This window comes from Macaca mulatta, chromosome 6 (assembly GCF_049350105.2).
Source record: "Macaca mulatta isolate MMU2019108-1 chromosome 6, T2T-MMU8v2.0, whole genome shotgun sequence".
NCBI classification, from domain to species: domain Eukaryota; kingdom Metazoa; phylum Chordata; class Mammalia; order Primates; family Cercopithecidae; genus Macaca; species Macaca mulatta.
In genome coordinates, this window is record NC_133411.1 from 76,331,779 (window position 1) to 76,352,808 (window position 21,030).

The following is a 21,030-nucleotide window of genomic DNA, read 5'->3' on the forward strand; positions in this document are numbered from 1 at the left end:
AGTCAATCACTGAGTTATATGAGGTCTTGATAATATCTTGCACATTTCTAACTGCATTAGAATTCAGACCCCCATCACCTTGATTCAGAGAACTAAAACTGGTAGTTTTACTTCTAGCAGCACTCCTTTCCAATTTATTCTTAACACTGTCATTAGTAAAGCTGTTACAAATGTAGTATCTTGCCCATCAGCCCATCTTTTCTCCACTGAGTACACAAGTCCCCAGATCACTTTCCTCAGATTACCCTTCACATTGCTAGTGTACATCCTTCAGCAGCAGCCAAAGACCTCTTCTTTTCTGGAGGCCCATGGTCAGCCCTGCCCCCAGATCTTTGTTTCTAGCATCCCTTTTTTCTGCTGGGCATTGTGTCTTTTTCCAACCCAAGTGCTCAGAGTGCCATGCATAGTGAGTGCCTGGTGAGTGGTTTTGATTAGTATCACCCCCGTTATTGGATCGCTTGACCTGTTTCCCAGCTGAGGCATTTACTGGACAGGTATGCTCATTTTATTTTCTGAAATAGTCTGATGTCCACAGGTTAGATTAGTAATACTCAGCCAGAATTAGGGAGAAATATTCTAAAAATGTTGAAATTATTTTCATGGATATTGTTGAGCTTGGTTGCTAAAAGTCTGTAGTATCTTACTGTTGAATCCGCCACTCTGTTGGTGACATTTACGTGAATTCTGAAATGTATCAACTCAAGTCTTAGGAAATCTGGGAATATGCATTTTTCAAATTTTCCAGTTGAGGTTTTAGGAAACATTTACTATATGACTAACCATTCCTAGTTAGAACCCTTCTCAGTCAGGGCAGAACCACCCTCAGAGGGTGTTAGGAAATGTTTGGATTCTATATTCGTTTGCTCAGGCAGTTATAACAAGTTACCACTGACTGCTTGGCTTAAAACGCAGAAACTTGGCCGGGCACAGTGGCTTACGCCTGTAATCCCTGCACTTTGGGAGGCTGAGGTGGGTGGATCATAAGGTCAGGAGTTTGAGACCAGCCTGACCAACATGGTAAAACCCCTCTCTAGTAAAAATACAAAAATTAGCCAGGCGTGGTGGTATGCACTTGTAATCCCAGCTACTTAGGAGGCTGAGGCAGGGGAAATCGCTTGAACCCGGGAGGTGGAGGTTGCAGTGAGCTGAGATCACACCAGAGACGCACTTCGGCCTGGGCGACAGAACGAGACTCCGTCTCAAAAAGCAGAAACTTACTTCTTGTGGTTCTGGAGGCTGGAAGTCTGAGATGAAGGCATGTTTGGTTTCTCCTGAGGCTTCTGTCCTTGACTTGCAGGTGGTTGCCTGCTCACGGTGTCCACAGCGTTTTTTCCTCTGTGCCTGTGCATCCCTAGTGTGTCTCTCTCTGTCCTCATTTCCCCTCCTGGAAGGATATCAATTAGATTGGATTGGAGTCCACTCTAATGGCCTCATTTTAACTTAAATGCAGTCACTTTCAGAGGCATTAGGGGTTTGGGCTTAGAGGGGTGGGATAGAGGATGGGGTAGGTAACCACTGAAGATGCAGCCCAATTCGGCCCATAACAAAAGTATTATTTTTTGTTGCCCCAAAGTCCAGAGGTTTGCTACTAGCATCATGGGCAGGGGGTCAGGCATCCCAAATGCTTGCAATTTGTCGGACAGACCTCCACAGGAAAAACTGTTCTACCCCAAATGCCAGGATCAACCCCTACAAGAAGTACAGCTAACGAATACTTTGTGTCTTATATTTATCCTCATATTGCTTCCTTTTTTTGTCACATGAGTCAGATGTTCAGAAAATTAGCCCAACTGATGTATTCTTTAAAATAAATGTCTGAAATATTTCTTAAAATGTTTCCTAGATACAGCCTCTGTGGACTTGGAAATGATCGATGTGCACATTTTGGCCGATGCTTTCAAACGCTATCTCCTGGACTTACCAAATCCTGTCATTCCAGCAGCCGTTTACAGTGAAATGATTTCTTTAGCTCAAGGTTTGTTTTTTCTCTTCTGAGGACCTCATTGGACTTACATGGAGACGTAGATATGCTTGTATATGTGTTGCATATATAGAGATAGTGGTTAGAAAATAGTGGTAGTAGCCACCTGTTCCTCCTCCAACAATACCATCTCAAATTTCCTCCTCTACCCAGGCATCCAAGAGAAGACCTAGATTCTCATTTGCTTGGGAAGCCCGTCTGCATGTCAGAATCAGAAATGGCTCATTGTTAACCTACTGGTCTTAACAAAGTTTGTATGTCAATGAAGGACACGGTCTTCCAAGTACTGGTGTCAGATTCAAGGAACCGGGACTAGGATCCAGTGATGGGGGATGTTCTTGTCACCTTCCCTGAGTGGCCATAACAGAATGTGTTGAGGGAAGAGGGCTCTCAGTTTTAGGAGCTAAGGTTCAGTTAAGTGCTCTGGGGACAGGAAACTGTGGTTCGTAACCTTCAAAGTTAAAACCTGTGATACTTATCTGATGCTCCTCTGAGTTAGCCAATCACACATGAAGCTGCTCAATGCTGGGTAAGTTGCTGCCAGCACACCCTAAACAGCTTGTGGTTTTTTTTTTTACACACTGAGCTTCTTGCTTTTCCATTTGACCTGAGATTTCTTCTTTCTCATAATGCATTTTTTAATGAGAAGGACAAATGTACTGTGTGCTTCTCCCAACAACTTTTTAAATGACTCCTATAGCTTGAAGAAAGAACAGAGCTTTTCTAGGTGTTTATTCACCGATACCTGGAAATAGTCTCTTACTCATTTCCCTTTTCTTTTTTTTTTTTTTTAAACTTGTAGAAGTACAAAGCTCCGAAGAATATATTCAGCTACTGAAGAAGCTTATTAGGTCGCCTAGCATACCTCATCAGTATTGGCTTACGCTTCAGTATTTGTTAAAACATTTCTTCAAGCTCTCTCAAACCTCCAGCAAAAATCTGTTGAATGCAAGAGTACTCTCTGAAATTTTCAGCCCTATGCTTTTCAGATTCTCAGCAGCCAGGTAAGTGAAAAGAGACAAACATGTATTTTGGAGTGATGAGGGTGGTCCTAAGTGGATTGGTCATGACAATGTATTCTAAATATACTACTCCAGAGATGCATGCCCAAATGCTATCACACACGTTCACTTGAGTGTATATAATGAAAATGAGTTTGCTTTTAGGGAAAAGGTTTCTAATAAACTCTCTTTCTTACAGCTCCGATAATACTGAAAACCTCATAAAAGTTATAGAAATTTTAATCTCAACTGAATGGAATGAACGACAGCCTGCACCAGGTAATGCTTTTTGAACATTTAACATTCTCTCATTGTTCCTTTTTTTAGAGCCTTAAAAAATGGTGACTGTAAACCTCCTTTGAAGTAATACAGCTTCTTATGGAATTACGATTGGTAGTAATATGTTACCTTGTGATTTAAAGAAAAAAAATAGCTGAGTGATAGTGTATATGTTAATTATTATCTGAGTTTCAATATTTGCGGATTTTAAATTAAACTTGGTTTTAGGTGAGAGTTTGGAGAGTTCCCTGTACCCTTCAACATTTACGCTTCAGGTTGTTGAAGAAATTTATGGAGTTCATTTTAGTTGTTGACATTTTTGTTTTTCTTTCTAATACTTATAAAGTAGGGGATTTATAATTGCTATATAATTTAAAGTATTTTAGAATGTGTGTTTTGGAAGTGGGTATGCTGAGAAATGCCTGTCAAAATAAACATTTTCAATAATGCGAGCAGTATGAAACCAGAGTGTTCACTGCAGCAAGTTTGAGCAAGCCAGACACTTCTTTGAAAGCAGGCTGCTGTTCAGTTAGCCATTTAACAAAGCAGGAAATGTAGACCATGTTAGCAATGCATTTAATTTAAACTGATGTATTTTTCTTCTTCTGTGGAAAGTCTAAACAACCTCATTTTGCTATATACCAGTTAAAAGTTAGCTAATCGACAGTGGTGATTTAGAATAGTGATTAGGGTCCTATACGTGAAGTTTCAGGACCAGTAAAAGGTGTTGCTTGTAGTCTTAATTTATTCCTGGAACTTAAATGAAACTCCATGAATATATTTATTATAGGTAATACATGCAGATTACCACATTTATCTCGGTATGAACAGGCATGGGGACTCAGTTTCATCATCATGCAATGGAGAGTTAAGTTGTGCTTTTTCTTAATTGGGTATTGCACAGCCAGGCTTGGTTACTTGCATCTGGATGGGGCAGCCTAAGAGAGGCCAGGGCCTAGACTCAAAAGCCACCTGCAAGGGGGTAGGATAGAGGATGGGGTAGGTAAACACTGAAGATGTGGGTATTGGGAAAGGTTTATGTGGACAGGCCCAAAATGGTACCTGTGGTACCAGAGGTGAGAGGCATCAGGTATAGTAGATAAGGCAAGCATGGGATGTTCCAAATCACAGCAAGCAGAATGTTTAACAGGGGTGCCCAGAATTCTAGGTAAACTATGTCAAAGAAGACTGTCAACAGGTAGGGCCTAGGACTTCAGTCCGGGGGTGGCCGAAAGGCTTCATCTCGTGTGAGTACACAGGTCACTGTGAATGGATTTGACAGCTCTGTGCTGGTGTTCGGAGGCTGCCTTTGGACTTAGTGGAAAAGAATGGGCATAGGGATGTGGCACGTGGCACTTAAGTTGAGGCTTATGTTAGAGACTAGGGAGAGCTGGACCCTGCTTTCAGTGAAGGGCTAGTGGGGGTAGTCCTGATCTTTTCAGTGGCCACCCCTCTAGAGAGAAGAGACACATGGAAGCCAACGCCAGACAGGGTTTGACAGATACCCACAAATGAATTTATCACATGAAATTTTGGAAAATTTCTACTACACAGGGTATAGTAGAATCAGTGGTAGAGTTTGATTAGCCTGACTTGTGTCAACTGGTTAAATGTCTTTGTTAGTTGCATCCTAATTCCACCAAAGTAAAAATGGGTATCCGCACTATTTTCATAATGCCACCCAGAAAGCTGTTTGATGTGTCAAAGGACCCTATGTTTCTCTACTGAGCAATTGGTGCGCCTGTTTCAAAGGAGGATTAGTTCCATCAGCTCTGCTAAAGAATGACAAAGCCTTGAACATTTGCTGGATCATCCCAGTATTTATGTGGCCTCTTTAAAAAATTAAATCCAAGTAGGTTTTAAATTCTAGTTTGAGCCGTTTTCCCAGGAACTTTGTGTGATTTGTATAGGACCTTTGGAATTAAATGGCTGTTGTAGTATCTTCTCATATGTGCATACATTGTACGGCCCACTCCAGGAACAAAACATCCCCATCCAGAACATCTTTGTATTCAGGAATGGCTCCAGTGCAAATGACTAGTATGGCAACCTGGGTTGAAGAAATGATTCTTAGGCCTGGTTTAAAAAATGCAATAATTTCTTAGAGTCCTTCAGCATTGCCACAGCATGTGCTAGTACCAGACAGAACTTTGAAAGCATAGCACCTTACATCTCCAGTGAATGGCCATTTACAGTAACATTGTTGTGAACACAAATGAGTACCTGAATGATATTTAAGGGAGACAAAAGCAAGACTCTGTTATAGGGCAGATAGACAGCATTTCTAATTATTACCAGATAGACTTGAAATGACAAAGCTTATGATGTTTGAGGCAAAGTATCAGTTCAAATGAGACCAATTAGCACATAGTATCTAATTAAATGGTAGGTGGGAGTGCACAAACTCTAAGTACAAAAAGAACTTCAGAGATGCAGCTGGTGACTATCTAGGGTAATGGAGTAGACAGAAAAGGCTCATAGAAGAAATAGGGCTTGAAATGTGACTTGAAGAATAGGTACAATTTGAATAGGCAAAGGAGAAATAGCATTTTGATGCATGGAGTTTAAAGACTTATTCAAAATAAATTACACAGTACAAAATAATGGCTTGGTATTTTACAAAAGCAGTACATATTTTAAGTGATAGTATCACAAAAGAAGCATCATTTTAGAGTTGAAAGCATTGTCCAGCTTTACCAATTTAGACATGAGGAAACCAAGACCCACAGAGAGAGAGATTTGCTGTGTGCTACCCAGCCAGTGGGGGCCCAAACCGGGTCTGCCCAGGAGCCGCCGCCTCCACTCCAGCCCGTTCTATCTGCCATGCCCTGCTGCCTGGGTTTTTGGAATCTTCATGAGCAATGAGGCTGCTTTTAGTGTCCAATCAAAAACTCCTCTGAAGTTTCCGGCATGTAATAAACTAAAAATATGTGAAATTAGCCCCCATGGGTCACACATAGTAAACAATGTCAGGGCAGTGTTAATACTTTTCAGGATAAGGCTCCAAATCACTCCATGAGCCATGCGGTGGAAAAAACAGTGGGCTTCTGACTCAAATAGATCTGGATTGGAATCTCAACTCTTTCCAGTAACTCAGCTTTTCCAAATTGTTTTCCAGACTGTGGAACTGGGTTAATGCCTCTCTCCTGGGGTTGGTATGAGATTTAATGAACTGATCATTTCTCTACTATCTATCGCATCAACTCTAGCTTTTGAGGCCTTATGGGAGCTGTCCTCATTCAGCAGGTCTGATTCCTTCAGTCCACCTATTCCTCATTAATTGTGTGAATTCTGTCAGGCCTTTTTCCTTACACCATGTTCCCAGCCAGCAGAGCTACGGCCTCTAGGAGCCTGTAGGGGCAAAAAGAGACACTCTGGGAAGTTGCCTCCCTGATGTGGGTATGTTGCTTGGAGGGAGGAAGGTGCCTTTGTATGAAGCCCTTCTCTGTATGTGGCTTGGTGAATGGAGCAGCCTAGATTTCATCACCACTCCTCCATCTTGCCTAGGTGCCTTTGCACAGTGCACAAAATATGCAACTATACGTAGCTGCCCCAAGCAGTGCCATCTACTTTATCTCCACTCAAGTAGGTCCTTCCCGTTTTATATGCAAGTTAAGTCGACCCATTCAGTATGTTTATGCCTTTAAGCTTTCTGTCATCTTATATTTAACTGTCTATCGTTTTTCCTATTAATCTACATAATTACATTTCTAAAGGGCAGGGATAAAGGCTTTTTCTCCTTTTGAGCTCTTCCTAGCAGATAACTAGATACAGCATAATAATTATCCAAATTTATTCTTTGATAAACTTCCAACTTTCAAAGAATAGTCACACATCAACACATCCAATGCATCCAGCAATCCTGTGAAATAAGGATTCTCCTCATTTACGGAGGGAAGCTAAGATTTGGAAAAGGTAGGGCACAGAGTAAGGTCTCTGAACTTTGTTGATAATTTGCTGTTCTATTTTGTTACTAAAAAGTCTTAAAAATATTTAAAGCCAAACGACAAGTTTTCTTGAATCATTGTGTTCTCTTTACCCAATTAATACTTAGGTAGGTAAAGTAGATTTCTGTAGGCAAACCAAGGTAAAAATAAGTCTATTTAACACAGGGTGCCTTTGAATGAAACCCATTATAACTGTATTTACATATTTCAGATTTCATGGATATATTCAGAAATATTAATGTAGTATAATTGAAGTCTAATATTGCACCCTCAAGCCCAGAGTAGAAAATAAATGACTCTTTCTCCCCCTTGCCCTTCTACACCTGTCAAAGTTAATTTTTAACCACTGGCACATTGCAAAACATTCATCCTGAAGAGCCTGATTCATAAATCTTGTTTTAAATGCTCTGGGCTTGGTTCTCAACCCAGACTAAAGGCAAGCACTAAGGTAGAGGGAAATGACATTCAAAGAGTTTTACTTTTCTCTGATTTAATTTTTATTGGGTTTAAAATGTGGTCTGACATTAGAGGGTTGCTTCAAAGGGGAGAAATGCAACTTTGAAAAATTACATGTTTTTAGATGTGTAGAACTAAACAGGAAAGCCACACTAGGTTTTGTCAAACAATAGTTTTATTTGTGCCCTGAAAGAGAGACACAGGTATTTTGGTATGTATGTGTTTAGGAGGGGTATATAGTCAGTTTTACTTTTGTTTTCACAGTGCAGACTTCTCTTTATCTCAAGGGACAGGATCTGAGGGAGAATTGCAGAGGAGGAGTTCTTTATTCTGCTAAGCAGGGGGGATGCCTTTTCAGAAATCTGGTAGAATGTGTCAGATTTTATACATATGTAAACCTGGGCTTATTTAGATACTTAAATGGATGTTTTCCTTAGCACAACATCAATTAAGACCAGTGGATATGGAGCAAATAATTTGAATTACCCTAAAAGGCCCTCTGTTCTACACTGTCTTAAAGTTATGAAGGGAGGTATTCATTTTACCCTTAGATGGAAGATTTTGGTTAATTTTTGTTGTCTATTCTTTTTTTCATGGTCTTTGTTCATAAATGATGTCCCACAAAAAGAAGCATTCTAGGTTGAAAGCTGCTTGTGCAACATTTGCCACTTGATGGTGATTTGCACGTATGAAATATAGTATTCAGTTTGTAACTTTTGAACAGTTTAAGGATCAAGAGACATTTTCCTGACTATATCTGCTGAGATGTGAAATAATGGCCTCTGAAATGAGTTTTCTGAAACTTGGGGGAGAGGGAAAATGATCCATATTGTTTTAAAGTATCCAGAAGGTAAAGTTAGTTTTCCAGTGTGTCTAGGCCTTTGAGGTCCCAGAGAAATGCTGACATTAAAATACAAGTTTTCCTCAAAGACTATCAGCTTTCGTGAAAAGTGTACTTTTTACTGATTATTTGTTAGTGAGTCATATAGATCAAGTGACAGTAATACAACTAGGTGCATTAGTTTGTGTCAAATTTGGACATACAAAATATACAGAAAGTTGATGGTTTTCTCCCAAAGTAGGAGTTACCGATTCATTTCTACCAGCAGAGGGCTCCCTTTTTTAAGCTAATAAAGAACATGTGTCTTGCAGATCACTTTTTAAACACTAAAATTCAACGGGAAAAAGATTCAGCTCACACTTTCGTAATATAATAGGACTTCTCTGGTAGATGATTGTACATATTGTGCGAACTTGTTTAAGGCAAAGTTTTTCCAACCTATTTCAAGACTTACTTTCTATGCATTGAGAGAGTACTGCTTTCCAGTGGCTCATTTTCTTCTGAAACAGAAAATATACTGTTGGACTTAACAGAGCATTTTAATCTTAGAAGGTTTTGACATGAAACATCATGTGAATCCAGACAGGTATGCTTAGGAGACTGATGTTTCCAATGTTTCTAGCTTTAGAAAGGCTATTTTTAAAAGTAGGGCAAGATTATGCAGCTCAGGATGCAAGGGTATTCTCTGAACTAACCATATGTCCCTGTGATCAGATGGCAGATTCACTTATAGACTGTTATTTCCATTGGGAAAGTTTTTCAATATTTTATCAGTTGCACGAAAGGAAAGTTTGTAAAATCACTTTCATCGTGAGTTTAACAGCACTTGCCAGATATTTCAAGTAACCTTGAAGCTGGTTCCTACTATTGGCCTGTGTGGACTTTATGTGACCACTGGATCACTTTCCCTTGCAGAGTATGAGGGTATTATTGAAAGAACCTATGTCTTCAAAGGGAATGAAATGTTTTGAAGCAAGCTAAAAATAGAAAACAGAGAGTTTTGTTGGGGGTGTGAAATTTTTTGCATGTGGCTTAAAAGATTAACTTCAGTTTTGTCCATTATTTTACTTTCTCTAGCAAAGAAAGAGAAGTGAGGAGCAGGAACAGTGGGTAGAAAAGGGCATTTGAAACCATCAGAAGATGGGGTTCTAGTCTTAGGGCTATAATCTTCTGCAAACCACTTCACCTCCCTGGGTCAGATTTTGTTTTCCCCCCCCTATGGCATGAAGGAATTGATTGATCTCTAAATTACTTTCTGGTGTAAAGTTTGGTGATTTCCCTGGATAACCTTAAAGCTATCTATGCTGATGCAACTGAAAATTTTCTTAGATCAAATTTTAATTATTTAAATAGTAGTCAATAATCCCAAGTCTTGTCTATTGCCCACTTTCTCAAATAAAGGGCAAACATCCACTAGAAAGGTATGTCCTTCTCTGCCCTTCTATCCTTTACCCCATTAGCTGGCACATAAACCTAATGCAGAGACACCTTTTAATTAGCAGGTCATATGGCCATTTAAATGCGAGTTGCAATCGACCTCATAAAAATAGCCGCAGTGTTGGGTTTTTTTTTTTTTTTCTGAATCGTCACATGATCATGGAGTATAGTATGCATGTGGTGTGGGGTTTAATATTCGTCCGAGGATGCCCTCCTACTACTTACTATTGAACACTTTTGTAATCTGCTCCCTGCCGGAGCTGCTCACAAGGGCTTTCCTGTTACACCTGCGGGGCTGTCTGTGCTGGTGTGTGGGAGGAGGTGCAAGAGGTAGACACGAGCGAGGCACTGTGTTCTGGGTTGTTCCAAGAGGTTCAGGCCTTTACAAGTGAGGCTTTGATTCTATTTTTTGCTGAACTAGCTCAGCCACTTCCTGTGTTTGGCGGTGCATAGTGCCTCGCTTCACTGTCGGCTACTTGAGCCTCGCGAGCCAGCCAGCGCGCTCAGCAGCCAGTGAGACTATTTTAGGTCCTCTCACAATGGCCTTCTCATTTCCTAGGCGAAAATGATCAAGTTGGTCTTGCATTGGCCACTTGTCAGCCGATGACAACTTTGACTTGGGCTCCCCTCCCCCTCCCGAAATCCCTAGCTCAGCAAATATTTGAACCTGCCCAAGTTAATCATGAAGCTGCGATCTTTATCTAAGGGAGACGTGCGAGCGCCTGGGCTCCTTTCCTCCCCAGTACAGTAGCGAAATCCAGTTGGCTTCTCAATGAGGAGCCGGTGGTGAGCGGCGGTGGCCCGGACGCCCGGACGCACTGCCGGGCGGGGCGTGGGGCGGAGGGACGAGCCGAGCCGAGCCGAGCGGAGCTGTTCCACTGTGCGTGCCCGGAGGGTCCTGGCGGCGCCCCCGCTCCAGCGCGCACTCTCGGCGCCGGGCACGAGCACTGCCCGCCGGGAACAGGCTGGGGGGAGGTGCGGGGGCTTGGCCCACTTGGTGGAAGAACAGCTTTGGGGATTTTTTTTTTTTTCATTGTCGGATACAGGCATTTCAAAGGGAAACCGTTGAAATGCATAACCTGCAAAGTAAGTCGCCTTGAATTTGTGCACTTCTCTGTTCCTTCCCTGTGGTTTATCTGAGCGGTGCCTCTCTGTAGTTTGTCTTGGAGTACGTGTGTGTGCGTGCGCCCCTGTAAGCGCTGCCTGGGGAGGACAGATGGGAGATTAGGGGAGACACTCCCCCTGTCCTCGAGGGGGACAGTGGCTGGGAAAGATAGGGTTTAGGTTGGAAGTTCAGGAAGAAGGTACTAATTACAACGTGTTTGGCTGGAAGTTGGTGCCAGGCCAGGGCTTGGAGAGACCATGTAAAATCACCTGTCTCCCTGCCTTCTCCCTGGGTTAGTTTGCCACAGCAGATCCAACAGCCAGACTGGTTTGCACCGACGGTTCCCAAATGCACGGACTGGCACTCTGGGCTGTTACACCGGCCACAGCTGCTCGGAGAACTTGTCTCCTTGCTTTGGGGGAGGGTCGACATTTTAATTAAACTAAAAAAGAATGTTTCTCTGAATCTTATCTGAGGGCACAACGCCACTTTTACCATTTTTATTTGAATTTGAGTTCAGGTTTATCTAAACTTAGGCAAATAGAAAAGTGGGAGAGGGTGGGAAGGAACAAGGTGAGCCTGCTTTTCCCAATAATGGGAAAATGAATTAAACTAGACGGGGGACGTCAGAGAACAGAATGCCTTGCCTTTGGTCTGCTTTTTCATATATTTTATGATCCCAAATTTTACAGAAAGTCTCAAGGGTTTCTGTGTTCTTTAAATGGTCACACAAATATGTGACATACGTGTGTACATAGATCACAGAGCCCACTATAGTTTTTTAAATGAGCCACATTTACGTGGGGGAAGAGCACCCCCCCCCCCCCCGCCATCGTAATATTGTGAATGCAAAGAGATTGGTTCACAATGAGAATGTACAGTGGGCTCCTATAAGGGTGACAGGATTATATGCAGAATGACTTTGAAGAACTAAAATTGATTTATTTATATTAAGTAGTGCTAAGAAAGAATAATTGTCCTGGAGTGAAGCATTTGAGATAGAGGGGAAAAAGAAAAAAAAAAAGTGATTACATCATCTTCCCGTTCAAGCAGTATTAGTAGTGAAGATGGGTTCATCAGTGAAACATTTTGCAAAGATAAATATACCTCTACTCTGCATTCTGATCTATAGCCTCTTTCTTTTTGGAAGAAGCATTTTCTTTGCCCAGTTTTTTTAGGCAGTCACATTAAAATTCTCAATAATGTTGACAATTACGTTTAATATTTCTGCTAATAGGCATCTGCATTCCTATTCAGAATTTTCATTGTTCGTCTATAAAGTCTAGTTTTAACTTTGGAATGTTTGGTAGAGGAGGACATTTTATCTATACATTTTCTTTTAACTGTCCTTTCTAGTATGGTACAGTTGTGACAGTGTTTAAATTCTGGGTTTTCAGTGAATTACGGAGGACTGAAATTAAATACCAGGAGTAGTCCGTTCTGCTTCTCTTATACATGAGAGATATCTAAGGACTATAAAATATAGCTTCAGTATACCCTTTTAATGCCTTTGTAAGATTTTTAAACCAAGGAATGACTGGGCTATCTATAAACCCAGATGCACTAAGTGGGGAGAAAAGCTCGGAGCTGCAGCATATAAGCTTTTGTCAAGCTGCCAACAGCAGAGCGTACCATGCTGCAAGGAGTAATAAACAAGGAATTAGAAAACTCGCTGCTGGAGGAGAACAGTCAAATTAAACACCTTTTTGAAAGGATGAGCGTGTATATACTGCAATTCTATTAAATGTAGCTTCTCAGTGAGGTTGGCATTATATTAAGGCTGGTATAGAAGAGAACTGATGAAGCAGGAGTGGTCTGGTGACATTTTTCTGACTTGATTGGCTGGGGCGTGTGATGTAATAGGTTTCAGTGCAGCCCCTTATAGGTTTTAAAATGAATTCCAAGACACCATTACAAAGAAAGCCGGACTCTTTTCTTATAACTGAGCTCAGCCAAGGAAACTCTTGCACAAATGTACAATACTGTTTGGAATATGGAAGACCTGGATTTAGAATATGCCAAGACAGATATAAATTGTGGCACAGACTTGATGTTTTATATAGAAATGGACCCACCAGGTAATACTGCGGTATTAGAATTAGTTAATTTCGTGGCTTTTTAATTTGTTGAAAGCTACTGTAAAAAAGATCCTTTTTAGATTTCTGTTTTTATTAATTTGTTTCATTGATAAAAATTAGTTTGCTCATGGCTTAAAAATTAAACAGATTGTTTGACTGTCTGGAAGCAAGCAGCTCAGGCTGTGTGTGGTAAATGCTTATTCTTACTTGAATGGATATGAATTGAACTCCAGTTTTTCACTGGTGTCTTTTGTTAATCGAGATCCTTCCCTGGGTGAGTTATGTTGTGGGATATTGTCCCTGTAATTAAAATGATGCGTCCTTTGTGCTGCTTTACTGTTGCCAGTGGATGAGAACAGTGTGGAACTTTGCAGTGATAACAGTACTTTAGAAAGCATGTAAAATGTTGCAGTGATTACAACTCAGTTCTAGATGTTGAGACTTTGCTTGTCCTCTCTTGTATTAAGGTATTATAATGAAAAAGGAAGTTGACGTTCCATTATTGTTAGTCTGTAAAATATTCTTGGTAGATAACTGAAATCATTTTTTGCATAAGTTAAAATAGTAACAGTGCTTTAAAAACTTATGACAGAATTTACCTAAAAATCCTAGATTTATTTTGTTTCCTAAGTTGTTTTATTCCAGTGTTAGCTCCCCTGTCCCCATTTAAGATATTCAGGAATATTGCAGTCTTTTATTTGTCACCAATTGGTATATATGAATACTGATTTGACATTGAGGAAGGGGGATATGGTTTTTAATCATACCTGGCATATAGAGCACAATTTATCCAACAGAATATTAACATAAATACTAAAGAGATTTAGGGCACAGATGAGAGTTTCTTAAAGTGGCTTTTTGCAGAACAGTGCCTGAAATACTAAGATTAGAGAAGCCCAATTCCTCCTCTTAAAACATACTGCTGTGGAAAACGTACTGCTGTAGATGAGCCTTTTTATTACTGCAACAGCGTTTGTGGAGGACAGAGACCAAATTTGTCTTTCATAATTAAATAAGAGGAGGAAATTAAAGCCAACTCATGTTATTTCTGCTACTCATATGTTCATAGTTTCTTACTTTAGATGGATTTGACCAGGCATGAAACTTTAATATAACTAGAATCTAGAAGTGTAGAATGTCATGACTCTGGATTTACTTTGAAATTTATTCACATGGCCAGCCCAATTTATTTGTCAGTTTCTAAGGCTCTCTCTTCTTTTCTCCTTTTCAGTTTCATTTCTTTTTGAGCCATGCTCTGAAATTTTTTTTTTTTTTAAGAAAATTATCTTCCATATTGCATGGAATTGTGAACTAATGCTATATATTTCAGTTACTCTAATTTTTTGATTTTTTAAAAGTCAAAGTACTTATCTAAAGAAATTTAGTGCTAATGTAGTTGGGATTGCGAACAACTTTTTCTTTTTCATCTGCAGCACTGCCTCCTAAACCACCAAAACCCACTACTGTAGCCAACAACGGTATGAATAACAATATGTCCTTACAAGATGCTGAATGGTACTGGGGAGATATCTCGAGGTAAGGCTACAGAAACTTCGTTTTCACTAGATACAGAGAGTTTTAGATTAAGAGAAAGAAAAGCACCAGCTTGCTAAGTTCCATTTTTAGGATATCATCCAACATAAGCATGAAGCATAGTTGGTTCTCTTCCAAAGACGACCAGAAAAAGTCACTGAGCGCTGGAGAACTGTGGGTGCTGGATGCCACAGGAAATTAAATACCTGGGAAGTTTCATTATTGACAAGAGTGTGAAGGCACTCTATCTGTTAAGCACAACTCTAAGAATTCTTGTCTTAAACACAGTAAGAAAACAATGCCATTTTATGTTAGCTTTGGGAAGGGGGAGTAAGGTTGGAGAAACCTTTTTGAGATCATGAGTTTCTGTGCTCATTTGTCAGAGAGATTGTAATGTTTACTTGAAACAATAAAAACTTAGTACCACAGATACACCAGTAGTGAAAGTGATATGCACCTGTTTGTGATGAGACTGCAATTGCTGACATTTCTATTTAAACAAATTATTAGTAAGCTTTTATTAGTAAGCTCTGAAAATGCAATTCATTTAAATCTATGTGGGCAGGAGGAATATGGGCACTCACTGTACTTTTCACTTGATTTTGCTGTGAACCTAAAACTGCTCTAAAAAATAGTCTATTTGAAAAAATATAAATCTGTGGTCACTGAACCTTAAGATGAGCATGGTTTTGTGTTTTCATTTCAGGGAAGAAGTGAATGAAAAACTTCGAGATACAGCAGATGGGACCTTTTTGGTACGAGATGCGTCTACTAAAATGCATGGTGATTATACTCTTACACTAAGGTAAGCTGAGGAATATAGCTGAAATTAGGGTTTTGGGCTGATATTAAAACATATTTCTTTATTTGAAAATGTTAATACCTTTATTTTTATATTGTTTTTACAGGAAAGGGGGAAATAACAAATTAATCAAAATATTTCATCGAGATGGGAAATATGGCTTCTCTGACCCATTAACCTTCAATTCTGTGGTTGAATTAATAAACCACTACCGGAATGAATCTCTAGCTCAGTATAATCCCAAGCTGGATGTGAAATTACTTTATCCAGTATCCAAATACCAACAGGTAATAAAAACTGAATGAATTATCCAGTTACGATGTTTAGACAAGATACTTCTAATACTTAGAAAACATTGGAAACAGATGAATTACATGTAATCAAGTCTAAAAAACTTTACGTTTGTAATTACATAATTGCAATTTTAAAGATGTTTCCATGTCAGCTATTTTGTTAAACAGTTGTTATTTGATTAAATACCTCATCCATTGAATTTATATTAATCTTTCTAGGATCAAGTTGTCAAAGAAGATAATATTGAAGCTGTAGGGAAAAAATTACATGAATATAACACTCAGTTTCAAGAAAAAAGCAGAGAATATGATAGATTATATGAAGAATATACCCGTACATCCCAGGTGAGTTTTCGATGAAAATCAGATTAAAAGTTTAGAACTCTTCGTTTTTGAAGACTAACATGGAAAAAAGAATTTAAAGGGTTTTTATGAATGAAGTGGGGGTGAGATCATTTATTTGTGAATCATTGTTGATTATTCTAGCATATCTCTAAACCTTTAAACCAAAAATTTTAAGTATCAGAATAATAAATTAAGTTCACGTGATACCTGAAGCAGTCACTGAGTTTCAAGTTGATTTAATTCCTGATAGAAGGATCCTGTTTAGATTGGAAGTTAGTAATAACTGGAAGTTTCACAGACGTGTCTAATCCCTGAAACGGAGATTTAGGCATTAATATATATCCTGCAACCAAAAGGAAGGGCTACATTTACTGCTGTGTTTTTCTAGACCCTTACTCTTCACTGGTCACTCATGTATCTGGGAATGCCAGAGGGAATGGAAAACAACAGAGATGCTATAGAAACTACAATAGCTTTTAGGAAGATAAAAACTATGGGAAATTGCCAAGCAATCATTTTTCATAGATTGAGAAAATTCTCCAGAGGAAATATTTGTTTCTGGGATACTATTTTAATGGATTTTATGAATTCGAGTCCCACTCTGCTAATAGTACAGATCAAATGTCCTGGTAGTGTCTTGCAGTAAGAAATTGTTCTATGAAAGGTATGACATTATCTTTTTAAAATTATGTTGCAGGAAATCCAAATGAAAAGGACAGCTATTGAAGCATTTAATGAAACCATAAAAATATTTGAAGAACAGTGCCAGACCCAGGAGCGCTACAGCAAAGAATACATAGAAAAGTTTAAACGTGAGGGCAATGAGAAAGAAATACAAAGGTTGGTGAACTATGGTTGTTTCCCTTGTTCTTGTGCTAGAGATAACCAAAATCCTCTAAAACCGTTTAAAAGTGATCTCGCTTTCTGTGCTTTGAATGATTTAAAAATGACAGGAAGAGAAGCCACGCTTTACCTGAGGAAAACTGCTGGGAAACCATAGTGAAACTTTTCATAAACTTTGGGGACTGTTCATGATGTACCCAGATAATGACAAATGCATTTCTTTTGCCTGCAGGATTATGCATAATTATGATAAGTTGAAGTCTCGAATCAGTGAAATTATTGACAGTAGAAGAAGATTGGAAGAAGACTTGAAGAAGCAGGCAGCTGAGTATCGAGAAATTGACAAACGTATGAACAGCATTAAACCAGACCTTATCCAGCTGAGAAAGACGAGAGACCAATACTTGATGTAAGTATTTGAAATGGAATCCTATACATGAATAACTGGTGATTGCTACAATTCAGGATGAGTTAATGCGTTCTTTTTTCAAAACTGTTTTTCAGGTGGTTGACTCAAAAAGGTGTTCGGCAAAAGAAGTTGAACGAGTGGTTGGGCAATGAAAACACTGAAGAGTAAGTAGTTACTAAAGATGGTGACAGCAGAAGATTTTTCTCATTTTAGGAAAATGCATGCTTGCTTTGTTTTTAGAACAAGTGAGGAATTTTACTGAGTTTGGAACATCTTGTAGGAGAAAATGTATAAACTCAGTGCCATTATCCAGAATTTTAAAAAAAGAAAGCTTAGCTAAGGAGGACTAGGATTTATTTTTACTCATAATGCTGTGAAACAACTCTGTGTCCATAATGATGTCCCCGAACATCTGAAAAATCCCAAAATATTTTTGGAACAGCCAGAGAGAAAATAATTATGCTTAATATATTTTAAAGCTTAAGTATATGCTTTGTTTGAATTATTCAAAAACTGGCAATCTTCCTAGTCAATTTCCTGATCTAAACTGGATAAACAAGATTGTTTTAATACCTTCCAGTCTGCCCAGGTACCTCAGTGTGGTTGCCTGAAAACAGAAATAGTACAATTGATTGCTAACTCTTTGTCCTGGGAGGTTGCACTGGAGGCTGAATACCAGGAGAGGAAAACTCAGGTCAGGCAGAGGCAGGCATGTGATGGCCAGTCTGACTGGCTTGGTAGGGGCCAAGAGGGAAGTGAGGGGGGTATGCCTAGGGAAGACAGCAAGGCAGGCTGATGGCTCCGGCACTCTTCATTTAGAAACTTTCTGTCCTGCCTGCCTAGCCAATATTCGCTGGTGGAAGATGATGAAGATTTACCCCATCATGATGAGAAGACGTGGAATGTTGGAAGCAGCAACCGAAACAAAGCTGAAAACCTGTTGCGAGGGAAGCGAGATGGCACTTTTCTTGTCCGGGAGAGCAGTAAACAGGGCTGCTACGCCTGCTCTGTAGTGTATGTATCTCCAGCAAACTATTCTTTACAACATCTCATGAAGAGATGTTTCATTCATTCATTCACTGAGTTTTGAAATAGTCTTGAATAAGCTTATAGTGCAGTAATGTAGAAGAGAAACCAAAGCAGACGTAATACCATTTTAAAGTCTAGCCAGAAGCATATGTTAATACAATCTAATAGAAACATACATATATGTTAATACAGTCTAATAGATACCTACTGTTTAGCTGGAAGACTAGGGTTTGGATTCCCATTCAGTGCTAGTTAATCACGAGACGTCGCTAAACCTTTTTTTCTCGTCTTTAAAATGGAAGCAGCAATGCCTGCCCTTTTTGCCTCTCAAGGCTACTATAGTTAGAATCTGAGGTAATTTATGTGAGAACATCACCCATAGGAAAAACACTCATCAGGAACAGGTCAAAAAAGAGAAAGGATTCTGATCATTATCCTTGAGACAGGTATACCCACATGGGATCACTGACATCACCATTTCAGAGAAATTCATGTCCTCTAGTAGGGAATGGTTCTAAAAGTATGTTATACTCCATGATCACCTTTCATTTAATGAGGGAAATATTCCTACAGCAAAGAAGGGTCCTTTTGTCCTTACCTTGTCTAAGGGCACATGCAGAGATGGAGAGTTGTGCAGACACCTCAAGGACAGCCAGAAAGAAGGAATCCTATGAATAATCGTCCTGGGAGTAATAGTAACACCGCTAGTCATGGAGCACTGCTGATAGTTGTCCTCATCATGGTTGGAAGCTACCATTTGTTGCATGCTTACCGCATGTCAGGCATTTTATCAAGCATATTGCATGCATGATCTCCTTTCATTCCTCAAAGTAACTGTATTACATACATTTTACTATTGTCTTCCCTTTAAACCATTTTAAAGATGAAAATAAAGTAGGTCAGTGAAGCTGGGTTACCTAACCAAGGCACTCAGCCAAGTGTCTACCATGTGACAGGGCCAAGAGTCTACTGTAACCTAGGACCCTTTCCCCAAGTTGAGACTGCACAATGATGCTTTTTATTAAACATGCTCTGTAGAGTTGTGAATTGGCTTGGGCAAGCTCAAAAGACAGTTTTTCTTCTCTCCTCTCTAGGGTGGACGGCGAAGTAAAGCATTGTGTCATAAACAAAACAGCGACTGGCTATGGCTTTGCCGAGCCCTATAACTTGTACAGCTCTCTGAAAGAACTGGTGCTACATTACCAACACACCTCCCTCGTGCAGCACAACGACTCCCTCAATGTCACACTAGCCTACCCAGTATATGCACAGCAGAGGCGATGAAGCGCTTACTCTCTGATCCTTCTCCTGAAGTTCAGCCACCCTGAGGCCTCTGGAAAGCAAAGGGCTCCTCTCCAGTCTGATCTGTGAATTGAGCTGCAGAAACGAAGCCATCTGTCTTCGGATGGGACTAGAGCTTTCTTTCACAAAAAAAGAAGTAGGGGAAGATATGCAGCCTAGGGCTGTATGATGACCACACGTTTCTAAGCTGGAGTGCTTATCCTTTCTTTCTTTTTCTTTTTTTCTTTGGTTTAATTTAAAGCCACAACCACATACAACACAAAGAGAAAAAGAAATGCAAAAATCTCTGCGTGCAGGGACAAAGAGGCCTTTAACCATGGTGCTTGTTAATGCTTTCTGAAGCTTTACCAGCTGAAAGTTGGGACTGTGGAGAGCGGAGGAGAGAGAGGCAGAAGAACCCTGGCCTGAGAAGGTTCGGTCCAGCCTGGTTTAGCCTGGATGTTGCTGTGCACGGTGGACCCAGACACATCGCACTGTGGATTATTTCATTTTCTAACAAATGAACGATATGTAGCAGAAAGGCACTTCCACTCACAAGGGACGCTTTGGGAGAATGTCAGTTCATATATGTTCAGAAGAAATTCTGTCATAGAAAGTGCCAGAAAGTGTTTAAACTTGTCAAAAAACAAAAACCCAGCAACAGAAAAATGGAGTTTGGAAAACAGGACTTAAAATGACATTCAGTATATAAAATATGTACATAATATTGGATGACTAACTATCAAATAGATGGATTTGTATCAATACCAAATAGCTTCTGTTTTGTTTTGCTGAAGGCTAAATTCACAGCGCTATGCAATTCTTAATTTTCATTAAGTTGTTATTTCAGTTTTAAATGTACCTTCAGAATAAGCTTCCCCACCCCAGTTTTTGTTGCTTGAAAATATTGTTGTCCCGGATTTTTGTTAATATTCATTTTTGTTATCCTTTTTTAAAAGAAATGTACAGGATGCCAGTAAAAAAAATGGCTTCAGAATTAAAACTATGAAATATTTTACAGTTTTTCTTGTACAGAGTACTTGGCTGTTAGCCCAAGGATAAAAAGTTCATAACAGATTTTTTTTGGACTGTTTTGTTGGGCAGTGCCTGATAAGCTTCAAAGCTGCTTTATTCAATAAAAAAAAGAAAAAGATATATGAATATGACAAAGTATTGCTGAGTCCAACAATGTTGTTTTAAGACTCTTAAAATACGGTACCTGGCAATGTTTATTTCATAAAGAATTGTGAACTTCTTGAATCTAGGGAGGGGGGAATGTAGTGAAGGGATGTATCAGGTCGGGTGGTGGGAGGGGGAGGCAAGGTTATATGCACTTTGTCTTTCTCATGATTTACAGAGAAGTGAATAAC

The 21,030-nt window shown here is 39.6% G+C and overlaps 1 protein-coding gene across 5 annotated transcripts in view; it reads left to right on the forward strand.

Annotated features, from left to right (window-relative positions):
* Positions 1-20,811, forward strand: part of PIK3R1 (phosphoinositide-3-kinase regulatory subunit 1) — an 82,662-nt gene extending 61,851 nt beyond the window's left edge. For 2 of the 5 annotated variants that reach the window (XM_015140166.3, XM_078003855.1), the window contains 12 exons: positions 1,844-1,975; positions 2,784-2,985; positions 3,182-3,261; positions 14,559-14,661; positions 15,365-15,463; positions 15,567-15,747; positions 15,973-16,098; positions 16,796-16,938; positions 17,174-17,350; positions 17,446-17,514; positions 18,194-18,364; positions 19,474-20,811. In XM_015140166.3, the coding sequence (XP_014995652.3) occupies positions 1,844-1,975; positions 2,784-2,985; positions 3,182-3,261; positions 14,559-14,661; positions 15,365-15,463; positions 15,567-15,747; positions 15,973-16,098; positions 16,796-16,938; positions 17,174-17,350; positions 17,446-17,514; positions 18,194-18,364; positions 19,474-19,663 (1,673 nt within the window). In that variant the 3' untranslated portion in view covers positions 19,664-20,811. Of the gene's footprint in view, positions 1-1,843; positions 1,976-2,783; positions 2,986-3,181; positions 3,262-10,814; positions 11,029-12,954; positions 13,126-14,558; positions 14,662-15,364; positions 15,464-15,566; positions 15,748-15,972; positions 16,099-16,795; positions 16,939-17,173; positions 17,351-17,445; positions 17,515-18,193; positions 18,365-19,473 lie in introns of those variants that run through there. The other 3 variants (NM_001261197.1, XM_015140169.3, XM_015140168.3) reach the window with 3 other exon arrangements.
* Positions 20,812-21,030: the final 219 nt, after the last annotated feature.